This window comes from Opisthocomus hoazin, chromosome 4 (genome assembly GCF_030867145.1).
Source record: "Opisthocomus hoazin isolate bOpiHoa1 chromosome 4, bOpiHoa1.hap1, whole genome shotgun sequence".
NCBI classification, from domain to species: domain Eukaryota; kingdom Metazoa; phylum Chordata; class Aves; order Opisthocomiformes; family Opisthocomidae; genus Opisthocomus; species Opisthocomus hoazin.
Window position 1 is genome coordinate 55,196,508 of NC_134417.1, and position 24,098 is coordinate 55,220,605.

The window sequence follows — 24,098 nt, forward strand, 5'->3', positions numbered from 1 at the left end:
GAGGTCTTTTTCTTTGATCTAAATTGCAAATGCCCTACAGTAAACAAAAATACTACTTATATAAATTCAGTTGTTCGAAACACTAACGTCTCAGAGAGAGTCACCCACCAAACTACAGAATAGTGCAAACCTTAAACACAGTACATCAGTACTTACTCTTCTGACAAAAACTAGCAAGTTCCAACAGAGAAGTTGCTCAGGTTGCAAATAAAACAGTATAACTCTTGCTCAAAGCTGTCTGGCTTGTGGGTGGTCTCTCAGTCCCAAATGTCACAATGACATTTCCAAGATTATATTGTCAAGTGGCATAAAGCGGTGGAATAACACTAATCTGCAGCATTTTAGGAGATACTTAAAGAGTGATTTACAGGCAGTGATTAAAATAGATAAAGGACTGTATGTATGTGGTTATTGCTAGTCACGTAGTAGCTGTTAAAGAGCAATTACAGCCAGTAAGCTCTAATTATATATAACTAGGAGAATGCTCGGAATAATAATAGTAAATAAAACCAGGAATTTTGTGGTTAAAGGTTTGGTTCTGTTCTTAATTTAAACTGGACTCATACTGATATAATTACATGCAGGTCTTTTTGATTTACATCATATTATTAAATGAAAAGAGGATTTAAGCTATTGATACTAGGTTTTTAGGATTATTGTTTTGACTGCATGTAGATTTACCCTGTGGCTGATGTACTTATTTGACTCAGTATAACCTGGTATTTCTGTGAACCCACACTTCCTCCAGTAGCATCAACACAAACTGTATTATGAATACAATACAGTATTTTTTGTATTAAAAACAAAGTAAAGAAACATTTGCAGGTCTATTCCTGATAAGACTTTATTCCTCCATATCTCCTGTCTGCGTTGGAGGTCTGTGTGTAGGAATGATGTTACATGAATCATTGTAATCGATGTTTTCCGTTCAAGGGTAGACCAGGTCCCCCGGGCGTCCCTGGGATGCCAGGACCGGTAGGATGGCCTGGACCTGTGGGACCGAAGGTAAGACTAAAATTCACATGGAATCATCTGTTCAACATCACAATCTGAACAGAACAGTGGTCTCAGAAAGTCTTTAAACTGCTATCTTCTGGAGGTTGGGAAGCTGGAGCAGTGCAAGGACACTCTGCTTGTCCCATTTCTTACACCACTCTGCAAAGACCTGCCCAGTCTAGGGTTAGTTTACTCCACCTTTAGCACTTCTTATATTGATTAAAATATGTCAAAGGGAAATTGAAAATCAATCTAGTGAAGACTCATTGATAACCACTGATGTCTCACAATCACACGAAACAGTGTTTCAGAATGGATCATCATCTTTACGACTGTTCTATATAATGGTCTCTTTGCCCAAAGGTGTACTTCTTGGAAGCAGAACTGAGTGCCCTTGTGATCAGAGGGAAAATACCGGGCTAGTAGTATCAGTGGAAAGAGAGTTCAAACATGAGGATTGCTGATCACATCTTTGAAGCTCATTCCCGTGCAAACAAACATTAATTCCTGTGATTTTTAATAATGAACAGCAGAAGAAATGGCAGGACACGCTTTGCTACAGCAGAGTGATTGCTTTATCTGCATTTGTTATAAAAAACTGCAGGACAGCCCTTTACTGAGTATTATCTTACGCAAAAGGTATACAGCTCTTCACAGGAGCCACAGTATATGGAGTTTCTATGGCGACTTCTGAGATAACTTGCTTTTCTTCATTCCAGTATGCATCAGGCAAAAGGACCACACACAATGTTTAGTTCAAAGCTGCATTTTCAAGTAAATCTTTGACTCTTCATTTGCTCCATGAAGGTTGGTGCCTCCACCTCAGAGGATGTGATGCAGTAGTTCTTGCTACTGCAAGAATAATAGTAGATGACTTCTGAAATCTAGCCACATCTCAGAAGCAGTCCCTCAAGCTCTTCACAGCTATGTTAGATGAAGAACATCATATTATAGTGTATGGGAATATAGGCAAGCAACAAGAAAGCATGTACTTGAAAGGAGCCAATGTTCACTTCGAACTGTGAGATGGGAAATGATGTCACCCTCAAATGCATTGTGTGCTATGATTTCCCACAGTGGGAACAGTGAGGGCAGAAGGAAGGGCCAACCACCTCCTTCTCTCACGGTCTTAGTGCTGAGAGCAAAGCAGTCAGAAAACTCACTCACTTGATCTTTTCCTTACATAAACTCTAGTTTTATTTATGAAGTCTTCCTAATGTTGATTTTATTCCCTCTTTGTCTATTGTTATGCTTTTTCATCACACTCCTAGAAGCATCCCCCACATTCAGTAGTATTTTTTCCTATACTTTGACTGCAAATCCTCCTTGCTGTTTGATTCCAGTTCTTCTGCTTTTATTGCCTGCTCTGATACCTGTCTCCTGTGTTCTTTAGATGGGTTCACACTTTCATTTCTTCTGGTCTTTATAAATTTCAGTTTCCTGCCTGTCAGTGAAGACTCCAGTCAAACAAAGGCCAGCAGATCTCTGTGCTCGCTTTCAACTGTTGTGTCTCTCTTTCCTTTCTCTTCTTATCTCTGATCTTCCCAAAATCCTGATACTCATTTTCACTATTGTCATTTGCTGCATCTTCTTCTCGCTGTTAATTTCTGGTAATATGCTGTTTGTTTGTTTTTTCTCATTCCCATCTCTGTGACTTCTATTTCTTCATCTGGATCTCCTTATTTGTCTTCCCTTTCTTTGACACAGCCTTAGTCCAATCCTTATTTCTCCTACTTTGCTTCTTCAAGTCTTTTCTGAACTTCTGCTGGGGCAGCAGCCAATGTGAAAATCCTCTCCACTACTAGGGCAGTGAAAGCCAAAGCAGAACAAGAGCCAATTGTATTCTGCTAGCAGGGCTGCTGCATGTCTTTAGGGACTACTCCATATTTCACCCTAGATATAATTAGCTGACAGCAGCCAGAGAAGCTGTTGTAAAGCCTTTTCATGCTTTACCGGCTCCAAACCACAGTAAAGCTCATGATGTCTCAGAACTATGACAAAAGCAGTCACTATACCTTCTCAAGCCATAAAGGCTTGCAGCAAAACACCTTCCTTTTCTGCAACTCAGAGGAAATGATCCTGGGTGGAGACAATGCACCTTCACGCGGAAAAAGGATGCACTGCTGCTGCTGATTTGCTTGCATGTCCTCTAATAGCATCTGGTAAAACTGAAGCACTAGTTACACACCCAAGAAAATGCAAATAGAAGGATAAGATAATGTATGAGGAATCAGGCAGAATACAATTGCAATGTAGCCTCTGACTACAATGCCACACCAAGGTCAGGCTTGTCTCAACTATTCAACATAAAACCTGAACCTCTAAACTGTCAGACGTTCAAATACGAGCTCATGAGAGAGCCACAATCAATAACTGTCTTTATTGACCCCTTTAGGGTGAAAAGGGAGAGTTGGGTGTGATGGGATTGCCAGGTACAAGAGGACCAATGGGCTCCAAGGTTTGTTAACCAAATGCTGCATTTTAAGACATTGGTTTCTAACGCTCTGCTGACAGCTGCTTCCCTCATGAATTTGCTGGAAAGTGTTTATCAAGCTATATCTTTTCTAATACAGCTAAAAAGATATGTTCTTCTTCAAGCAAGGTTATGTTGTCTGGTTGGGCTTGGCTGTGTTTTTGGCTTTTCATAAAAATGCTTTGGTATAAATCATTGTAATGTAAAAATTTATCTTAAAAGCAAAACTCATGTATAATTGTATCCCACTAGAAAACTGGAGTTCTTAAGTACATCTGCAGCATTAAATCATTTCTGCAGAGTTTTACACCCACCTCATAAGACTGTGGAGATCATTTTGGTCCTCTACTAAAACTATGCATATGTATTGACAGTTGGATAGTAAACACAATTTGGTCTGGATGTTCTAGTACTTGCACATCATTGTCTATAGCATAGCCTCTGCCTTTACAAATATAAGCCACAATATTTTCAGGTCCTTGAAAAAAATTATGTATTCAGTTTACTCAAATAAAGAACAGGGCAGAAGAACTGAACATTGTTGTTTATATGTTTCTTAAAGAGAAACTCAGTTTTATAGTAATCTTCGCATTAGAATATTACTTAAGTATAATTTCAGGATGTTTCACAGGGAGGAAAAAAAAAAAGAGGAAGATTACTGCTAAAATTATTTTAGATTATTAACTGTGGCATCTAAGGCTTTTTTCACTTTCAGTTACACTTTATTTCCCTTGTTTCAATTTTAAAGCACTATCAAACCTGCTGGCTTTACCTGGCTTTTTCACATTGGCTTTTGGGCTGAGTTGTCTTGCCTTTCATTTGTATTTCATAGTTCTGTTTCAGTGCACTTTTAGAAGCTATCAATATTCATTTGCATTTACAAGTTGATGCAATTAATTGTTTTTGCTTCATTCTTTTTCTTCACTTTAAAGTTTGAAAGTCCGGCTTCTTGGGTGATCTTGAAATCGAGAAAAATTAAAATATCTATCATTCCCTTTAGGGTTTTCCTGGAACTAGAGGAGAAAAGGTCAGTGTGACAATAGAATAATGTATAATTTAACAATTGGAAACAGTTATGTAAAAAAACCTGACTGCAGAAATGGGATTGAATTTTGATGGAGTGATGTCTAAAGGTCCCACTGAGAAATGAAAACAAGCATCGAGAAGGAGCGCAGTCTGGTGTCTTGGGCTGGGATGCTGAAGAAGTGAGTTTTACACCCCGTCTTCCTGTGAACAAGTTACCACAGTGCACCTCACTACAGTTTCCCCATCTGTAGAATGGGTATAATAATCCTTCATTGTTGGTCTGGTTTATTTAGGCTATATACACTTTGGCACACAGACAGTTTTTACTGTAAGACCTTCTAGTAGGACCTGAATTTGAATGAAGCCAATTGGGGAAACAAATCAAGTTTGGAAGTATTACATCCTAAAAAGCACATATTTAAAGCAATTATCTGGGGAGAAGGAGTGCCTTTTCCTACAAGGCTTACTCTTAATTCTGTTATAATATCAATCAGAGTAATAAGGAAACTTTTCAGGATATCTGCCATATACCTCACTCTGAAGATGTTACTATATTCTGTGGGACTCCAAATAACACACCTCGTGTAGGAGAAGTATTGTTTGCTTTCTCATGAAATGATGGTAATTAAGCTGTTGTCACCCTGTTATATCTCTCCAGGGATCCAGAGGTGACAGGGGTGACAAAGGAGTCAAAGGAGACCAGGTAATTTTCTTTTCCAAATGGCTGTGAGCTTTAGCTGAACATGCACATGAGGACTAATGAACTTCTGATAGCGAAACCCAGGAGCAGTATGGAGGGAGGGAGCCTGGAGGCCTCTTCCCATGAGGGCAAGAGTGGGGAGGGAAGGCAGTGGTCTTCCTGATGGAAGGGCGGTGGGACAGCCTCTGTGTCCGTGTGCCCCCCAGCCCCAGCACATTGTGGGGTGATGAGTCAGAGAGGGATTTCCCTGGAGGTAACCTCAGTCTCTCCTGGCCTGTGCAGTCCAGAATCACGACCACTTGCCAAAATGCTTTTAGCTGGTGATCTGATAACGTGGGGTGGGGGGGGATGAGATTTGTGGCTTGGGGGTTCTTTTAAGTAAGAAAAGAAATGTAAACTGCTTTTGATGTAAAAGGAGAAATGCCATTCCCAAACGCAGGCTTTGAGCATTGTCCAGGCAGCAGGGTTGCCTGTAGACAAAAGGACATTTGGGATGATTTTGCCAGAGAAGAGGAAGCAGGCGGCAGAGGATCACACAGAAGAGCAGTGTTACCATACAAGGGGCTTTACACTATAATTTTGCTTATAATTCTCCACCTACTACATCACCCACAGTGCTGAAGCACAATGTGGAGTTTTTTACCCGGTATCAGTACATGGCACGTGGTTTTTTTCCTTCTAAGGAAGGTGCTGCTTTTTCAAAGATCACTCCACATTTTTTGACGATTTTTCTCCTTTTACTTTGTAGGGAGAAACAGGCTTCCCTGGAATGCTGGGACAAAAAGTAAGTGGGTGTTGATGTGTTGGGGAGTTGTGTTAAATGCTGACATAGGGTCAATGAGTGGTTTCAGGGACATCCTGGAAAGTATAAGGCATTGAAGGTCTTGCTTTGCTCAATGACCAACATGTCTTCTTGGACTTGACCAAATTCTTTAGGTTTTTTATCTTAGGAGAAATCTCTTGGATTTAGCTGTTTGCTGTTGTTTCTTTTATTTTCCCCAGAACATTCCTTTAGTCATAATTGTCCTGCTGTTTAACATACTCAGACTCTTGATTAGACATTCATAACTGCCCGCATTGTTTGGGGTTTATTCACTTGAAGTTAATAAATATTTCCTTCTTGATACTCTGAGTTGAAATGGCACTATTACAAATAGCAGTGATAACCCTGACTGGTTTTTATGTCATTGTTATTCTGTACAATCAAAATTCAGACATCGGCTTATGGATAGAAATTAGGATGAGGACGTAATGATTGCTTCTGAGGAGACTGGCAGATGAGTGAAGTGACCTCCCCTTCCCTGACCGATGTTATTACACAGGCATCTTAACACCAAAGCAAGACATTGCCAAGCAGTCAGAGAGTTTTGCTAGCCTTGACCTCTCCAGGTCTCTGAGCATGTTTCTGATCTCTCCGTTTGGCCTCCTCTTTAGAAAAGGATTTTTCAGGGAAACTTTGGTAAATTGTAAGAGATATTTTTTGTTTATGCTTGTTTTAAAATATTTCGTTATAATTTTGGATTTCTGAGAAAGAAATGGTACCAGCATGTTCTGGAGTGAATGAAAGCACCGTCCCTCTGCTGCCTTGTGTAAGGCAGGTGTAACCATGTACTTACATCTTGCTTCCTTCCCTCTGCACCCACCAAGGGAGAGATGGGCCCGAAGGGACAATCTGGAGTACCAGGACACAGAGGACCTATAGGAAGACCTGGAAAACGAGGCAAACAAGTAGGACCACAGTGTTCCCTCTTCCCATGACTTGTGGCATCTGTGTGGCCGTGGCCTACGACCATGCTGTCTGTGCTCTCGTGGTACCATGCGCTTTATCACACAGAGATTGGACAGAAGCCCTGAAACACCTCACACACGTGCACCGGCTACACAGGAGTTGAAGCCTCAGCTTTAGGGCTGGAGCCTTCTCTGTAGCATTCAGCTCCCTGGACATGCAGCATGGGGAAAACTGTATTTTTCCTGGCTTGATAATGTATTCATTGAACACAACTTGAGCAGTCTTTGAACTCCTCCTTTGATTCCTAAGCAACACAGAGCTATGATCCCAGCCCCACTTCATGACTAGAGAGTTGGCACATGGTCCTGGTCTCAGACAGTGTGGGATGTAACACCGTGGTGCCCTACACGCTGTAGATCCCAAACCCAAATCTGACTTAGCGAGCAGGGCTGCTCGATTTACAGGCAGGCTGCAATGGCAAATGGGATATATGCAAAATTCAACACATTTCAGCTTGCCCAGGTGCCATCCCCTGCCCCTTGTGAAAACAGATTCCTGGGATGAGCGGAGGAAGGCTTTCAGGGAAACACTGGCTTTCTGGGCTCTGAGTCAGGGAGGGATTGCTGTGGATGCCACAAAATCTAGTTCACCCTCACCTCAGCTCTGGGCAGAGAGGCAGCATCAGCATCTTGCAAGGGAGGTCCCATTGCCTGTCCATGATTTGTATCCCTGGCTCACCAGTGCAAAGATCTACACTACTGCCAGCAAAAACACTGCTTGTGTGCACTGGCAGTAGCTGCCTGTACACTAGGAATGGTGTGCTGTCGTGGATTAAACTGGTATGTGGTCTGTGGCAATGAAAACTACTGGTCTAAACCTCCAGACCTCAGTCCTGTATTACACTGTAACACACTCCTGGTTTCTAGCACACGCACTAAGGGTGCATCCAGCACCCATCCAGGCTCTGCCCTTGCTGCCAGGCCTGCCTGGAGGATGCTTTCTGTCCACACCAGCCAATTTCATTGTCAGGCTTTGCCCAGGCCCAAACGTTGGTCGACACAGGTCAGCTTGCAGAGCCACAAGGCCTTGGAGATGCCCAACAAACAGTGTAAAGAACCAAAGCACTGAAACAGCCTCTCTGTTTCTCCGATTTCCTCTGTTGTCGCCAAACCCAGATTGATTTGTTAGACTGGATATTTATATGACAGTTCTTGCTGTAGTACTGCATGCCAGGGACAGATTCTTCTGTTCCAAGAAAGGTCAGGAAGACACATAGTGACCTTAAGGGATGGTAATCTTGTGTGGAAGCTGTTCAGGACTGGGATGGTTGGCTAAGAGCTCAAAAGAATTATGCTGGCAGAACTATTTTTTCAGACTTCCGGATGAACTGTGAAGACCAGGAATCGTGTGTAAATTTGATACTGACTCCTGCAATACAGCATTTTTCAAGCAGGAGCTAGCACTGTTGGTACAGTTACCTGTTTTAAGTCAACAAATGGGCCTCTAAATGTCACCTTTCCTTTTGTAGTTTATTTTAAGCAATGATATTGGGGGTACAAAGGACACCAGTTGCTGGTGCTCTGAATTGCCACCTGCAGAGCCGTCTTCTTTCCACTAACAAGGAAGGGAACCTATTTCTCCCTACGCTGACGTTGGTGTTAATGTACATCTGCTCACATACAGGAGCTTGTGGGTGGCGTGGTTGTTAACGGCTTTAGCTGGAAGCATTTTATTTGCAGCTTGGTTATGCACAGCGTTGAAAACAGAGGCACATGCCTCCTTCACTGTTGCTTTGATGCCATCAGTTAACATCTGAAGTGAAATACTAGCCAGCGTGAGGAAAAATTAAAAGTTGGGTATTAGGGAGGGAATAATAATAGGTCACCAACAAGGAATGTATGTGCAATGTAAGTCTGTTAGATGACCCACAAGAAATAATTTTTTTGTTCTTGATTTGTAAGGTTTCAAAAGCTGATGTGTGCTCTTTGCTGGGTTTTTTTAGTAAACTGCTCTCATCTGTCCTGGCAAAGTAATGTGCACAGAATATCTTTCCATAGCGTAAGGCAAAGAGAAGACGTAGCACCTGCAGATCATCTTGAACACAGTGCACTCCTTACTTGACCATAGACATTTTGTCACATTGCACAGTGTCTTAATCAAAAAGTGGTGACATTAGGCATGTCATAATCTAAGGCAACAGTCAGTGTGACTAAAAGAACTACAGTCTGGCCCAAATTAGGCTTTCCAGGCTCAAGGCTCAGTACACAAACCCCTTTCTGGTGCCCTGAAAGCAATTTCAGCACTGATCTTCTGCATGAAAACCATGTTTCCCTCTTTTTAGTTGGTGAACTAGCTATTTCTTTTCTTCTTTTCTAATCCTTTGAAAAAACTTTAGAGCGAGCAGCATTTTAAGGCTCCGTGGGTTGGGCTGCCTGGCTGTTTGTTCAGCTGAGAAGATAGTTTCCATCGACCTGGGGCCATTTCCTGCCCTTGATCCAGCTGACATCTCTAGCTAAAGGCAGCTAAATTAGGAAGGTGTCACTTCCACTTCCATTCTGAGATACTTCTAGATGATCTCACTGACTTCTTCAGCTCTCCCCTGCCTCTGGGGCAGGCTCTTCCTAAAAGGTGGCCAGGAGGTGGGAGTCACAAGTCGCAGTCTCACTGCCCTCTAACAGATCTAACACCCAAAGCTTTGTAACTTGGGAATTGACCCTAAGGAGCAATCTCAGGGTGTCAGTCTTGATAAGGAGGAATGTCTTTGGGCTTTACATAATGTTACTTCAAAAGAGAGCAGAGGAATATAAATATTGTCCACGGGAAAAGCTTCTCTGAATGGCGTGGGTGCATGTGAAAAGTAACAAGGCAAAAATATTTAATATAAATCTCTGGCATTATTATTTAATATATCTGTGCTAAACAAGAAAGCACTAAGCAGTTATTCCTCCAGAGCAGGAGACACAGAAGACAGCTCGTTTTCAGGCAGTACATGTCCGACTGGCCCTGACTTGCCTCTGCCAAATCTCTATCGTGTGGGGGAAAGAGATTTCCCACAGACTTCTTGGGGGCTACAAAATCCTGGTCTGCTAGTTCTGTGTTGCGTAATGTAAGAAGTAATTAGGGATTAGCGTCGCTGACATTCACATAAATCTTGCAATATTTTGATGGCACAGAGCTTACCTAATAGGATTAAACAAAGCAAATATTCAATTAGTTCTGTATGGGCCATGGCAAAATAACCTGCCTCTGTTGAAATGGTGCAAGCGACATTCAAACGTATCCATGGGATGCAACATATTATATAACAAAAAAATATTTTTGCATGTATTACTGTATATGCTTCATTACTCTGAAATAAGATGAACCACTCATCATGTGCCCGTGAATGCACATTAACCTGGAATTACACCATCTTCAAGGAATTCATCTCCTTTGTCATTAAAAGAAAGCTTATACAGTACACATCATTTCTGTTATGCTAAATAATGTATGCTTTTACATAAAAATCAAATCAGATCTTTAAACTTTAAGCTGTGTAATACACTTCTGAAATATAAAGCTGAGAAATTCAAGCCTTGGAGAGTATATGAGCAGGAAGATAAATATATTTTTAAGAAATGTCACCATAATGAATTCAGGAGCAAAAATAGGAAGGTGTTGAACAGTTCTAGGGTGAAACTTCCAAATGCCTAAAGGTATGGCTGCACAACCAAGTTCCCATGAGGCAAACTGAGGCTGATTTTACAGAATATTAATTACTGTATGGTAGCCGTGTGTAAACTCATCTCCCATAGATAATTTTACAGCATTTTGGCTGAGTAATAAGGTACCAGAGGGACACCATTTGTCAGCATGGTGTTGCCACACACTGGCTTTGTAAAGCCAAGCCCTTGCTTGCCTTGTGATGATTTGTTAACGTAGCTATACCCATGGTGAAAGTCGAGGAGGTACAGGAGTCCAGGTACCTAAAGTACTTCTGAAAACAGTGTGGGCCTCAACGTCATTAGCGTGCTTCTGAAAGACTGGACTCTGAGACTGGGAAATGTCACTGTGGAAGGCCTTGCCGACTCCTTAATGAATTTTCTCTTTTTTCCCCCATTGTGTATTAGTGTAGGAACTAAGGATTTCCAGGGTCAGCTATTTCAGCTCCACCAGCCCTTTCTTTCTGAGATGCACTGACTCCTAGAGAGCTACCAGGGGTAAAAAGTCATCCTTAAAGAAAGGCTGTAAAAAAATTTAAGTCAGAGCAGGGTGATTCCTGACTCCACACAGAGCAGATCTCTGGGACCGTTCACATTTAGGAGCAGAAGTCCTGCCTGGACCTGATTTTCTGTCTCCGCATAGAAGAGGAGCACCTCTTCCCTGGGGTGGTGACTGTAAAGCTCATACTGCATGCTTCTATTGGCAAATGTCTCAGCTTTCTTGAAAGGGAAGCCAGTGCTGGCTAGAAGAGGTTGTGTGTTATTAATAGGTTAGCAAATAACAGATGTCTCCTCTCTGCTAGGGACTAAAGGGAGACATTGGACCTGCAGGTATCATGGGTCCACCTGGAAGGCCTGGTCCTTCTGGTCAGCCAGGCCCCCCTGGACCTTCAGGATCAGGTAAGCAGGAGATGAGGTGAGCTCCCAAACAGTGTCCCTGCTCCCCAGCCCCTCCTGACTCATCACATACACCTCAGTAGGCCCCTTTACAAAAAGTCCTGCAGGGCTTAATTTGTTTCTCCACTGACAGCAAGGAGAGAATTTCTCCTGAAGGCAGGTCATGCCATCCTTGTCCATTATGAGGACTCTGTACCTTAGTTTAACACCTACATTATGCCTTCTGATGTTTCAAATAAACCCAAAAACATGGCCTATGTGGTTCCTGTGGGACTTTGGTACGTGGGGAGCATAAAAAGCCATCTGGCAGCCTGGGAGGGACTAGTTAATCTCCATCATCAAAGGCCTGCTGCTTCTCCAGATATCCTGGCTTACAGTGAAAGATCGCAATTTCTAATCAGCCAGGACATACTCACCCTGTGCAGCTCTGTAAAAGAAAAATAGATGAGACTCAAGTCACAATAGCATTAAGGAAAGAAGGGAAGAGAAGGAAAGGCATAGGAGTCAGAAGCAAAAAAGGGCAGTGGAGAAAAACTCTCTCTTTGAGTAAGTGCTGGAGATATATGCTCGCTGCAATTGTGCGTGTTGTAGAAATCTCGAGAAAAATCTTGTAAACTGGTAACCGTACAGCTTCAAAGCTGTGCATGCACATGAACTCTCTTGTGAGACCAAGCATAAACATGGAGGACAATACATGACCCATGATGTTCAGTGACAGTGAACCCTCAGGTAGGGTTTTCTCAACCCAGATATATACTAAAGTATCCAAAAAGAAAAGCAAAATCAGTTGGAAACTACTGTTACTTCAAATGGTCACAGCTGCTTCTACTGCAGACAATCTGTTCAATGTCCTCTTCCATTTTGCTTTCCCTTTTTCTTTCCTTGCTTCCATCAGTAGGCAGGAGGTCTCTGCTGGTGGCGGTATGGAAATAATGGTAAATCTGTGAAGCTGGGGGCTGCTTCAATATCTTCATGTATCTCATGTCTCCCATAATGAAACATCTTTGTTTTGAGTGAACTAGCTGGAAGTTTTCAGAGGGCAGAATTTTCACCATGCCAGTGGGAAGGCAGCCAGGATCTTGAGATTACTTTTGAAGGCTTCCTTCCATCCATAGAAAGTTTATGTGTCAGGCTTGTTAATCTTTTTCCTCTAGGATATAAATCCTGGTTCTTAAAGACCTTTCGGTAATGATGTCACTGCTTGCAGTGTGAACGTGTTGGCTCAAAGTCTCATTCTGCAGAGTAGCGCATCCTTGCCAAAGGTTGAAAGTCAAAAACAAGTATGGTTTTTTATTTTGATTTTGATTTGTAGCACTCCTGTATTTCTAGTTGGGTTTTCCTGTACAGAAACCTCTGAAACAGTGTTGCTCAAGTGGTTGTACAAATGCACAAGTCCAATGTGCTGTGGATGTACACAGCGACTGACTCTACTAAACTTGGTGCATAGGCACTGTAGAGTGATCCATGTGTTCATCATGTCCTGAATTTCTGTAGCTTCAAACAGGCTGACACTTATTCCAAGCAAATGAGGTCTTTCTTTTCTGTAAAGCTGGTAGAAAAATTTAAAAAGTGAACTGAAATAATGTGCCCGTGGTACAAACTCAGGTCTTTCTCCTGAGCTGCTGGAATTGGTGGTTCTGGTAATCCCTTCCCTCACCCGGTGGATTTGGTGGGAGATGTGTATATCTGAAAACTTAGGTAAATGCATGTATCCACCTGACTTGTACTTTTTCCACTAAGGCTGTACTTGTGTACTAGCCTGATAACAAGACAACCTGGTATTTCGCTTTTTAGGGCAATTTGCAATAGGACCAAAAGGGGAAAGAGGACTTCCAGGGCCTCCAGGGAGATGTCTCTGCAGATCCCCACAACACGTGAATAACCCGTCATATGAGGAGTCTGTGTTTGGACACAGTTATCCAAAAGTCCCCGTGGTAAGCAGATTTTCTGGGAGAGAATGTGAGCAGTTCTTAAGTACTTTTATTGCGAGAGGTGGTGTACTGACTAATATTTTGGGTTTAACGGGGAAGACATCTGTATGTGGGCATTGTGTGATTTCTAGTATCCAAAAGCTCTGAGATCCGGTTGGTGCCAAAGGGTTTGGTCTCATAACTAGCCTGAGAGCTGTGTGTTTGTTGTGCTGAAATGCAGCTGTTTCAAACCTTCAGTGATGTAGCACGTTTAGAAACCTTTTTTCAAGCCCGAGGATGCTGTCTTCCATCTCTCTATACTGTACGTACATAATTTGTTCTTTTGATTTCAGTAAATTGAAATATATTTCACATTGGTCAGTGAAGTAAGCATCTCTTTCCTGCTTATATTTTATGTCTTCTTCTGCAAAGACATTGATTTCAGAATTGAATATTGAGGTCAAGCATTTCACATATATGATAGGACTTTCTGCCAAAGCACAGATCCTCTACCTTAGACCAAAAAGGAGTCTCCACGAATCATGGGAGTCAGACTTCTGAGCTGTCTGTAGATTCACACTTTATACAGTTAATTTCAATCTCTAGTCTTCTGGAAACATTTTTACAAGCAAATTGGACAAAGTACTTTAAAGGACAAGTCATCGGTAGAAAGTGACCTAGCAGGTTTTTAATCTCTGGTTTCTTTGGGCGTTGTAAATACTGTTTCTGTACTTTTCCTTCTGCTGGGCCCTGACTTGTTATTCTGTGCATTGTAGCAATGAAAATGCTGCCTTCCTGCTGTGTACCAGCAGAGCCCAGCCACTCCACTCATGCAAGTGGTTGTTGCCCGGTGTCTGGTCATCTCTGAATAACAATATGCAGTGATTAGCTTTGTTAGCTTTCCCATCTGTCACACTGTCAGAAAGCTGTTACAGTGTGTGAAAGGGACACATTCACAACACCATCCATTAAACCGGGTCACTGAACTCAATCTTTCGCATGAGCGTACTGCAAGTCTTGCAAGCTGCTCGCTCATCCCTGTCTGTGTTGCATTACAAAAAAACCCTGTTGTCTTTAAAACGTGAAGGTGAGAGAAGAAAGTGCATGAAATAAAGGTGCAGATCACATCACACTGCATGCTGTTGCAAAAAAACCTACCTTCACGGCATGGGGAGCTCATAGGACAAGGTATAAGGCTTGCAATATTCTGTGTAGGTCTTATCACCCTCCTTCTCCATCAGGCACAGTTTCATATTAGATCTTAAAAGTTAGTAATGAGAGTGTAACTACCCAAAAAATAAGTGCCCTACACTATCACTATGAACCCTAATTTGGTGATGATCAAGTGCCATTTCTGCTCTCAGAAATGCTGGGTGGTAAAGAAGCAAACTCCAGCTCTGCAAGTGGACAGCTCGCAGGGCAGCACTTCCTGTTTGCCTGCCCCATTGCTTTTATCTCTCGAGTATCAAGAGCAGGACCCTAAACATTGCTATTATTTGTTCTGTTCAGATCGCCATGTAGCAGCCTTGAAGCCTGCCTTGTACCACGCGAGGCCTATTGTCAGGGCTGCTGTAGATGCACAGGGAAAAGACCCCGAGATGGTGCTCTGTGCCCCCGGTCGCCGTGTCGCATGGCTTGACAAAGCAGCACCCTACATCCCCCAGGCAACCACCCACTCGCCCGACAACTCCTCCAGTGCCAGCACTGCCAGAGGAGGGGAGATGCTAGGAAACAAAGCGCTGTTTTTCCATCACCGGCTAAGATTCATTCCTCTTTTTAAATCTTTTGCAATTTCACAGGCCACTATCTGTAACAGAGAGTTTTAGAGAGCACAGATCTGCTCTTGAGTTCGAGAGAAATTAGGGCTCTAGGGCTGGGACTTGGCCTCCTGAACACTGTTACAGAATCAGCTCTTTGCTGGTTTTCTCCTTCTTTGCTTTCTTTCATTCCAGCTGAAGGTATGGAATCTTACATTTAATGAAGAGTCTTTAATGAAATTGGCCTTTGACGAGGGCTATGGGAATATTCTGCTGTGTAGAAATTTCAGGGTAATTTGTTGCAGAAAGAGCCAATTCTCTTTATGCTGGTGGGAATCAGGCTCAGCCCTAAATCCATTTTGCTCAGAAGCATTCCATTTGCTTTTTCTTCATTTAAAAATGGTTTGAATTTTACTAAAATTAATTTGATTAAGCTGCTGAAGGCAGAGATAATTTCCTAATGCCCCTTACAGCCATTTTCAGTGATTGAGACATTAAAAAATTAGTAAGAAAGCAGCTCGTCCTAATTTTTCCATTTTGAACTATTTTTTCTCTGTTTAAATGAAGAATTTGCTTTAGACTAAAGTATATGCATATAAAGGAACATGCATTTCAATGGCAATTAAATCTAAGCAAAGTACAATGTAGTAAAAGATAAATTAAGGTTGCATTGAGCAATGCATTACTTATTTTGTAGCCACGAGAATGCCTGAAAAATTATAGACAAACCCACAAAAAGCACTTATGCCCATACGGATTTTGCCATTGTTGCAGTATCTAACCATTTGAGCATCTGACAGTTTTCCTCAGCCATGATTGTGGACAAGTATTTGCACAATCGTTACCTGTGGATGTGCATTTTGAAATGGGGGCCACTGAGCCACGTCTAGGTGCTCAGGAAACACCAAAGTCCCTTGGAAACTCATGTCTCTTCTTACCCATCACAAAGGAGCCTCTTATGGTCTGGAAGTCCACAGGTGTAAGTTCTCACACCATTCTGTTTCTGAAAACAACCACACCATTTTTCTGTGTAATTATTTGCCTATTCGCAAATATGTATGTCAGCTGGCAAAACTAAATTCCATGACAATCCAAAATACTTCTTGAGAGGGTTACCAATCACCTTTTTTTCTGTGCCCCAGATTTTTGTGGTGAATAATCAAGAAGAATTGGACCGGTTAAACACCGAAAATGCCTTAGCTTTTAGAAGAGATCAGAGATCTTTGTATTTCAAGGATACATTTGGATGGCTCCCAATCCAGGTGAAAATATGACTGGTCTCAGAAAACTCGTGAGTGTATGTTTCATTTTTAAATACAGAACATACTTTTAAGGTGTCATACAGAATCAATGAAGCAAATGGAGGAAAAGCTCATTTTTGAGTACTGCCACAGCTGTACATAATTCTGTGATTTTTGTTTACAGGAGTCTTAATTACTGAGGTGTTAACTCATCAGTGCTGCAGCTTTTGCTAACCTCCCTGTGAACCAGGGTCCACTGGTGAACACACTGGGGCCAATTTCGGGAAATTACAATCATAAAGAATATTTTTTTATTTAATACAAAATAAGGCAAAATTCACCAGAATACAAAGTTGTGGAAAAACACAAACTCTGCAAACCAAAACCATGTATTTCCTTATTGCTTCAAGGAGCTAAGCTAAATCCCGCTGAAATCAGCAGCGGGATCCTTCTTGTGTTTGCTGAACTCTGAATCAGGTTCTGTATCAACCCTGTGAACCACCAAATACTGGGCTACGAAAACCCAGTTGCGGGCTCTGCCTCCCACAGCCCTTCACCTCTGCTTGCTGGCCAGGCTGCTCGTGGTCAGTTCAGTAACTGCTGTGTGTTGGTTTGGCTAGCTCACCCCGTTCTACCCTGTGGATTACCGCATCGAGGCTGGTAGTACCTGTGGAGATGGGATCGTACAGGATGGGGAAGAGTGCGACGATGGCAACGCGGTTGTGACTGATGACTGTATAAGTAAGTTACAGTGCATCAAGAGCAGCCTCTTTCTACCAGGGAAGGTGCATTAGTTGTTTCCACAGGTTATGCTGCTGTGTAAATTGCACCAGTGTTTTTCACTCAGGGGAGCCTGCATGGCTGATGGATCAAATGCAGGTGCGGGGTGAGGGAGGCACAGTGGCCACAGAGCGAAAACTGAGGTCCTCCGTGCATGTGGATGGACACACCAGCACAAGACAGAGGTGACACCAGGCACAGAGAATCACACAGAATCACACAGAATGTTCGGGGTTGGAAGAGGTTAGGGGCTAGAAGAGGTCCCTTCCAACCCCGAACATTCTGTGATTCTGTGAAGGGACCTCTGTGGGTCATCTAGTCCAACCCTCCTGCCGAAACAGGGTCTCCTACAGCAGGCTGCACAGGACCTTGTCCAGGCGGGTCTTGAATATCTCCAGAGAAGGAGACTCCACAACCTCCCTGGGTGGCCTGTTCCAGTGCTCCATCACCCTCAAACTGAAGAAGTTCTTCCTCGTGTTCAGACGGAACTTCCTAAGCTTCAGTTTGTGCCCATTGCCCCTTTTCCTGTCACTGGGCAGCACTGAAAAGAGTCAGGCACTTGTCATGCATCCTCCTTGAGGACCATGTACCTCACTGAGCAGAGGCATCTGCAGCCAGAGAAAAGCCACTGCATTTCTGGGGCCAAAACCAGCAGCTGCTTTACACACACACCTTCCCCAGGGGCTGCCAGCTTTCTAGCTAAAAGACGTAGCACAGCTTTGTAGTGCACCACAAAACCCTTTAGGACAGACGCTGAAGCTGGCTGTTTTTAATAGTAAGCTAGATCCTGGGTCCAGCAAAACCGCTTTGGATTCTGTTATTCACTTGCCTAGGGAAGGTGTCAGCCCACTACCTGCACTGTTAGGTTTATACAACGTTTGATTCCTGTCTCATCAAGCTTCCTTTCATTTTGCTGGTTGTGGATATCAAAGAGCACATAAGCATACAAGCAGCTGTGGCAGCCTTCGTTTCTACCTTGCAGTTCCTTTCACCGCTCAATTCCTTCCCCAGAGCGCAGCACTCTACACCATCTGCAGCCGACACACGGCAGGTTTGGTACTCTGCTGGTTCTAGCAAAGGGGTGCTTCTTCACCTTCACAGAACAGGTATCAGGCAACACTGAAAGATGCAATTTTTCTTATTCATATATGTAGCCCTACATTTTTTAGCCTGACTTTGAAAATGAGATGTATGCAACTATGCTCTGTGAGTTTGTCCATCCACCTGTGCATCACCACCCTTTCCCTTATAGCTTAGGAATCCCAGCCAGCTTCTCAATGACAACAGGAATGAGATTTCAAAGGCAATTCAGTTGCAAGAGGTATAGGGAGACATATAAATAAATGACCCTCTAAGCTTTCCGAACTGCTGAGTAATCCAGTGAGAAAGCATGAGGTCCCCAGGCTCCAAGCATGAGAAAATGATTCAATTAGAATTTGCAATCAACCATGGGGAACAAGCATGCAGGAGAACAGTGTTCATTAGTTCTAGTGCCTGCAAAACTGTACACTGTGTGTTTGGAGGCACATCGTGTTACTTTGTGCTATGCACTGGGCAAAGCTTCAGGTCGATCAAGGCCCTGCAACACATGACTTTTGACACAACCCAAAGGGTTACCACTGAGCTACTTGGAAATGAGCAAGCAATTGTCATCATTCTGTTCCTGTGACTGAACCAGAACAAAAAGGTTAATCAAATGCTAAATGGATTTAATTGCAAAATAGGGTCCTTGGTCTTAGAAGCATCAATTTCTAGCAAACAGATCCTTGGTGCAATTCATTAATCATTTCTGTTTGTAAATAACCCACTCCCTATTCTTAAGCATCCTTTTAATTCGTTGCTTAATAGTGTCTCCGAGAAGATGTCAAAGGGATTTTAGCTAAATGAATTTGTTTGAGTTATAAAATCATACTCAAAAAGTTGAAGACCTTAAAAGCAAAATCCAGTTGCTAAAATAGCAAAAACCCCACAAACTGCTGCAGCCTACATGCCAGTCACCATGAAAAAATGTCACAAGGCCCACTCACGCTCAAGTCAGTAGGAGTCAGCAGTGGGAAAAACATTTTTTTGGCCATCATTATGTACTTTTTTCTTTTTTTGATAGACAGGCAATAGGTCTGCATGCTTCTGTTTGTATGTGAGAGCTGACGTGCGGTATACATGCAGATACTGCGCGATATTGGGTGAAGGTCTAGGTTGGGATTTTCAAACAACCTAATGACCTCACAGTGTTTTTTTTAAATTGTGACCTCCCCAAATAATTTATATTAACTGTATTTTATGCTTCCTTTAATTTGTTTTGATAGTAATTATCTATGGTAATAATAATGATTAGAATATATTATGTTCTAATTAGTGTTTCTGTAGTAATTATTTTTAGTAGCTATCCATTCTTTCCCTTGATCATTGAAATTAGGCTAAAAAAGCATATTCTTTGTAGTGAAGAAGACAGTACTTAGAGGATGCCCTCCCTAAAACGCGTTGTTTTATACTTTACTCTTAAAAATCTAGTTCCACTTACCTGCCTCTTTTACATATGAAGTGCCTTGAAGGTGTTTCTTTCTGTGTTTTTCACGAGAATGCCGCCGTGCTTACTGCGGAGATGGCTACAGACACGAGGGGGTTGAAGACTGCGATGGGAAGGATTTTGGATATTTGACGTGTAAAACCTATCTCCCTGGGTACGTATGAGCTGTCTTCACTGTGGTTCAGGGCTTTTTTGTTGCCTGGGTTTGTTTTTTTCTTTTTTCTCTTTGCCAGCTTTAACATAAAAAAGTATTACACGCTTACACCTTGTTCCGCTGGGACCACCGCAGGTAGTGGGGGAGAAAGTGTCTGTATCTGCATGTCGTTGACTGTAAGGGCTAAATCGCTCTGTAGGAAGCACACGCTTCTTACTGTACAAATTGAGTGAAGGTCACATAGACATAGGTTTGCCCGTTGCTTGCAAAGATTTCCTCATCTGTAATTTGACATCATCATTGCACTAATGTTCACCCATAACATTCCGAGAGCGGGAAAGGCCGTGAGGAGGAGATGATCACACTGAAGGAAAAAAAACCCAACCGAAACCACAGCCGACCTCCTGCTGCCCTTACCATTAATGGGTACTCTAGGGGTATGAATGAACCTTCATTTATCAGCCTTTCCAAAGACCAGCAAATTCACTCAACAGCAGATGCAAAGCCATGCATCTGCTTCGTGATGTCCTTCATTTAAAACATCTGCTTATTGTTGACTGGCCTTCTCTGCCTTTGTTCAAGCAGCTTCTTCTGGTCAGCGTTTTGCCTCCCACAGCAGTACCTCTATTTAGCTGTCAGGTATTGTTACTGGCTAACAGGAAACATTTAATTTGCAAATGAGATTATGCGCAGAGCCCTCATTATTCATGGACGAATAATGTGCTAATTGACAGGAGTAAGAAACCACGGGATGTCTTTGTCAGTCAAGTGCTTTGCTAATCCTTCCACTGCAATTGCTGGAGCACTCCTGGTGTAAGAGATTACTAGAACTGAGACCAGCAAACCTGACAACCTGAAATATTTTACAGAGATCTCATCTTCAGACGGTGTGGAGCTGTTTTCTACTGTGAAAACTGTTCCCTTCTAACAGTCTGAAGTCTGGTGCTGAACATAGCACTACAAAAGCTTGAGGAATTGTTATAAATTTCATTTCCCATGTATAATGAAGTTGTGCAGAGCAACCAAAATCCTTTATTTTTGTGTGTGTAGTCTGCAGATTATCTGCTAAACTAAAGAAAAAGCTGAAATGGGATAAGTGTGTGAGCGTGACACCCCCACGAGAGTTTCATCCCAAAGCACCCTCTCCTCTAAGAGGTCTGCTGCAGATGATTTTCCCATTTTCTACTCTTTCCAGCCCTCAAATCCCTTCTTGTATTTCACACACCTTCACTTCAGACTATGTTGGTTTTCTGAGAATGTGGGTTATCCAAGGACATTGTTTTAAGGACCTGCTTAATGGCTGCTTAACCCACAGCTTGTGGTTTATCTGACGGATGGGTTATTCACTTAGACATATGCTAGTAATAAAACCTCATCAAAATGCTTATTTTATCAACGTCTCTTGTCAGGTCTTCAGTAGGTAGGGTCACTGCAGCTCAGTTTAAGTCAGTAGAAAGACAAAAATCACTGTTTTTCCTTTCTTGCAAGGACCTTTCCATTTACTTTTTTTTGTTTCAAAGGTGGGCATGTGCCACTATTATTATTTCAAGTACATGAAAAATGAGTTAAAGGACAGGCACAGTCATGCCTGCTGGAGCTATTGCAAGTAACTGGAAAAACGCTTAGCGCAGTGCCTCAGATATGTCGTTACACAGTTCCCATGGGTGAGCGCCAAGGCTTCCTGCACACACCCCCATGGAACGCTGAAGCCCCACTGTCAATGGGGACTTTTTTTTTTTTTTTTCAATTCATGTTGCTGGGAATTAAATTTTCCCTCATAGTTTCTCCTGGACTCTTATGTTGCTGACAAGTGGAAGCACAGTAGAGCACTGACGGAAATGATCCTCTTGTTTTGGTTCCCCTATGTTGCTGCACATGGCATTTTCTGATGTTCTTCACTCCTATGGAGAGTTACATCCAGAAATCATATAATGTGAACTATTGCACACATTGAAACAGAGATATCCTCTTTTATTTTAGGTCTTATGGAAAATTGCGATGCACTTCTTACTGCTACATTGATTCTACACAGTGTCGATACTTCACATGAGGGGAGCGGAGGTGGGTAGCATCCCACATGTAGCGGGGTGCGAGGTGCTACACTGTCATCTGTCGAAGAAGGACTGGGACAAAAAAAAAGTCCCATCCACCGCTGTGTGAAAACAAAAAAAGAGACATCATGCTGCTGATGGCTATTTTGAGATGTTTTTCTTTTTTTTTTTTTTTAATTAAGTCAGATCGGAAAAAAATAGGACCACTGCATCCTGTCTTAATAGAGAAATGTCCAACAGTGTTTGCCTGTAAGACTTCTCATGTGGCTGTGGATGGCAACTTGCTCTGCATCACAAAACCACAAAGTTAAGCTACTGGAAACAGCGTTTCATTAACCAGGAATATCGTGTAACAATTACCTCAACTTAGCACTGTTAAACCTACATGTAAGCTCTTCAGGGTCTTTGTCTTTAAACCTTCTCAGCATAAACACAAAGCGTGTCTCGGATGCAGTGTTTATAGAGACTTTCTCTTTTATCACAATGTGAACTTTGCAAGTGATGTGTCCACATGAGTGATGACTTTGGCAACATCAAGGTTAGTTATACACCTTCGTGGGTCAAAGGGCACAGAGGCCCTTCAGTGGGTCTTTCAACATCAGCAAATCAGCCAAAAAAGCTGGAGAACTTCACCTTCAGGCTAGGAGGTCTGGCTGCGTGTGTTTGTGGGCATGCACGGAAACGCAAGCAGCCCCAGGAGGCCTGAAACTGCAGACCACAGAAGCCAAGCTGGACAAATGAACTGTGAAATAGCCAAGGAGCTCTCTCGCAAGAGACGAATCAAACAAAGAGGGAAGATAAAGAAGCAACGTATTTCCATGTTTTTCACCTTGTTGAGCTGGCTGGGCTCTGCGTGACCCTGAGGGGATGGGACAGCGTCGGTTGCCTGCCTGAAACCACAGCGTGACCATCTACACGTTGTCTTCACTCTGGTTTCTGCACTGAAAGGTCTTTTTGTTTTCATCCCCTTGTCCAACCGACCATTATCACTGAGTTACAGGTTACACCCCGTCCTCTCTCCCCCTCTCTCCCGCTCGCTGTTTCCGCTGTCGTGTCTGGGGTACCCCCCCGGTGTACATTCTCACTTTTGTATGGCTGTAAATCAGGTCTTAGAGTGGGGTGTTTGTGGATGCTCATTCGTGCTGTGTAATGTACATGTGTTTTTCAGAAAGTTCGTTGAACTATATTAGCTCTGATAGGAGTCAGGGTAATTCTATACTTATTTATTAGCAGGGATTAAAGAGCAAATTTCACATGGGAAGCATATCAAATGTTATGTGAAAAAGAGTCTATAACAGAAGAAAATGAAACAGAGGATGTCCAGAATTCAGGACTAAAAGCCTCAAATCAAGGTGTTATTTTCTTACCAGCTTTGCTTCGCGATGACTGCTGTACACGACTGTTTGACAGGCGTGAGTTATCTGTACCAGTGACAGCACTGCAGCAGCTGCACTGACACTGGTGCTTCGCTAAAGGTTAAATAAAGGTGGATGTTGTGTTATAATGATAATGCTTTAAAACAATCAAGAAATGGATACAAATTTTACCACCTGTGTAGAAGACTTTAACTCTGCATGTCCAAAGTGATACTGGAAATCACCAATTAAAAAAAAAAACAAACCAAATTAGTGTACTCTTTGTGGCGGTAACTTACCTGGGCTATTTATGTTGCTATGAAGCCAAGCCACCAGCATTTGTAGCCCAGTTCAATCGTTCAAAATTTTTCATCTTGTTGCTTTTTTTTTAAAAAAAAAAACAAAAAACAGAGGTCTTAATAAAAGGTCAAGGAACCACTGGGGCAAGGAACTTACCATCAGCTCTGGAAACCTGGGCACTAGCGCAGCCGCCTTTCGATTGCCTGCACTCATGCAGGCGGCAGGATCGAGCAGCGCCGCACCACACGGGAGCGCGTATCCCGGCAGGGTGCTCCCGAGGACAGCCACGCTCCCAGCGCTGTGTCCCACCGGCCGAACCTCCGGCAGAACCTCTGGCAGCATCTGCCAGGCATTACCGTCCTGTGCTTGGAGACCCTTCTTCTGGACTCCTCACCTTCTCCAAGGAGGTCATCTCTACTCCCCACAAGGCTGGAGTCCTTAAGAAATTTGATAATCCCAGTGGCCTTTCACCTCCTGCCTTGAGTCGCATCATTCTTAAAA

General features: G+C 42.7%; 1 protein-coding gene across 1 annotated transcript in view; it reads left to right on the forward strand.

Moving 5' to 3' along the window:
* The window catches only part of COLQ (collagen like tail subunit of asymmetric acetylcholinesterase), a 43,124-nt gene extending 19,391 nt beyond the window's left edge, over nucleotides 1–23,733 (forward strand). Inside the window, exons 6-17 of the mRNA XM_075417433.1 lie at nucleotides 934–1,005; nucleotides 3,392–3,454; nucleotides 4,470–4,496; nucleotides 5,154–5,198; nucleotides 5,944–5,979; nucleotides 6,843–6,923; nucleotides 11,429–11,525; nucleotides 13,317–13,456; nucleotides 16,332–16,451; nucleotides 17,051–17,171; nucleotides 19,789–19,891; nucleotides 21,872–23,733. Coding sequence (XP_075273548.1) covers nucleotides 934–1,005; nucleotides 3,392–3,454; nucleotides 4,470–4,496; nucleotides 5,154–5,198; nucleotides 5,944–5,979; nucleotides 6,843–6,923; nucleotides 11,429–11,525; nucleotides 13,317–13,456; nucleotides 16,332–16,451; nucleotides 17,051–17,171; nucleotides 19,789–19,891; nucleotides 21,872–21,941 — 975 coding nt within the window. The 3' untranslated portion in view covers nucleotides 21,942–23,733. The remainder of the gene's footprint in view (nucleotides 1–933; nucleotides 1,006–3,391; nucleotides 3,455–4,469; nucleotides 4,497–5,153; nucleotides 5,199–5,943; nucleotides 5,980–6,842; nucleotides 6,924–11,428; nucleotides 11,526–13,316; nucleotides 13,457–16,331; nucleotides 16,452–17,050; nucleotides 17,172–19,788; nucleotides 19,892–21,871) is intronic.
* Nucleotides 23,734–24,098: the final 365 nt, after the last annotated feature.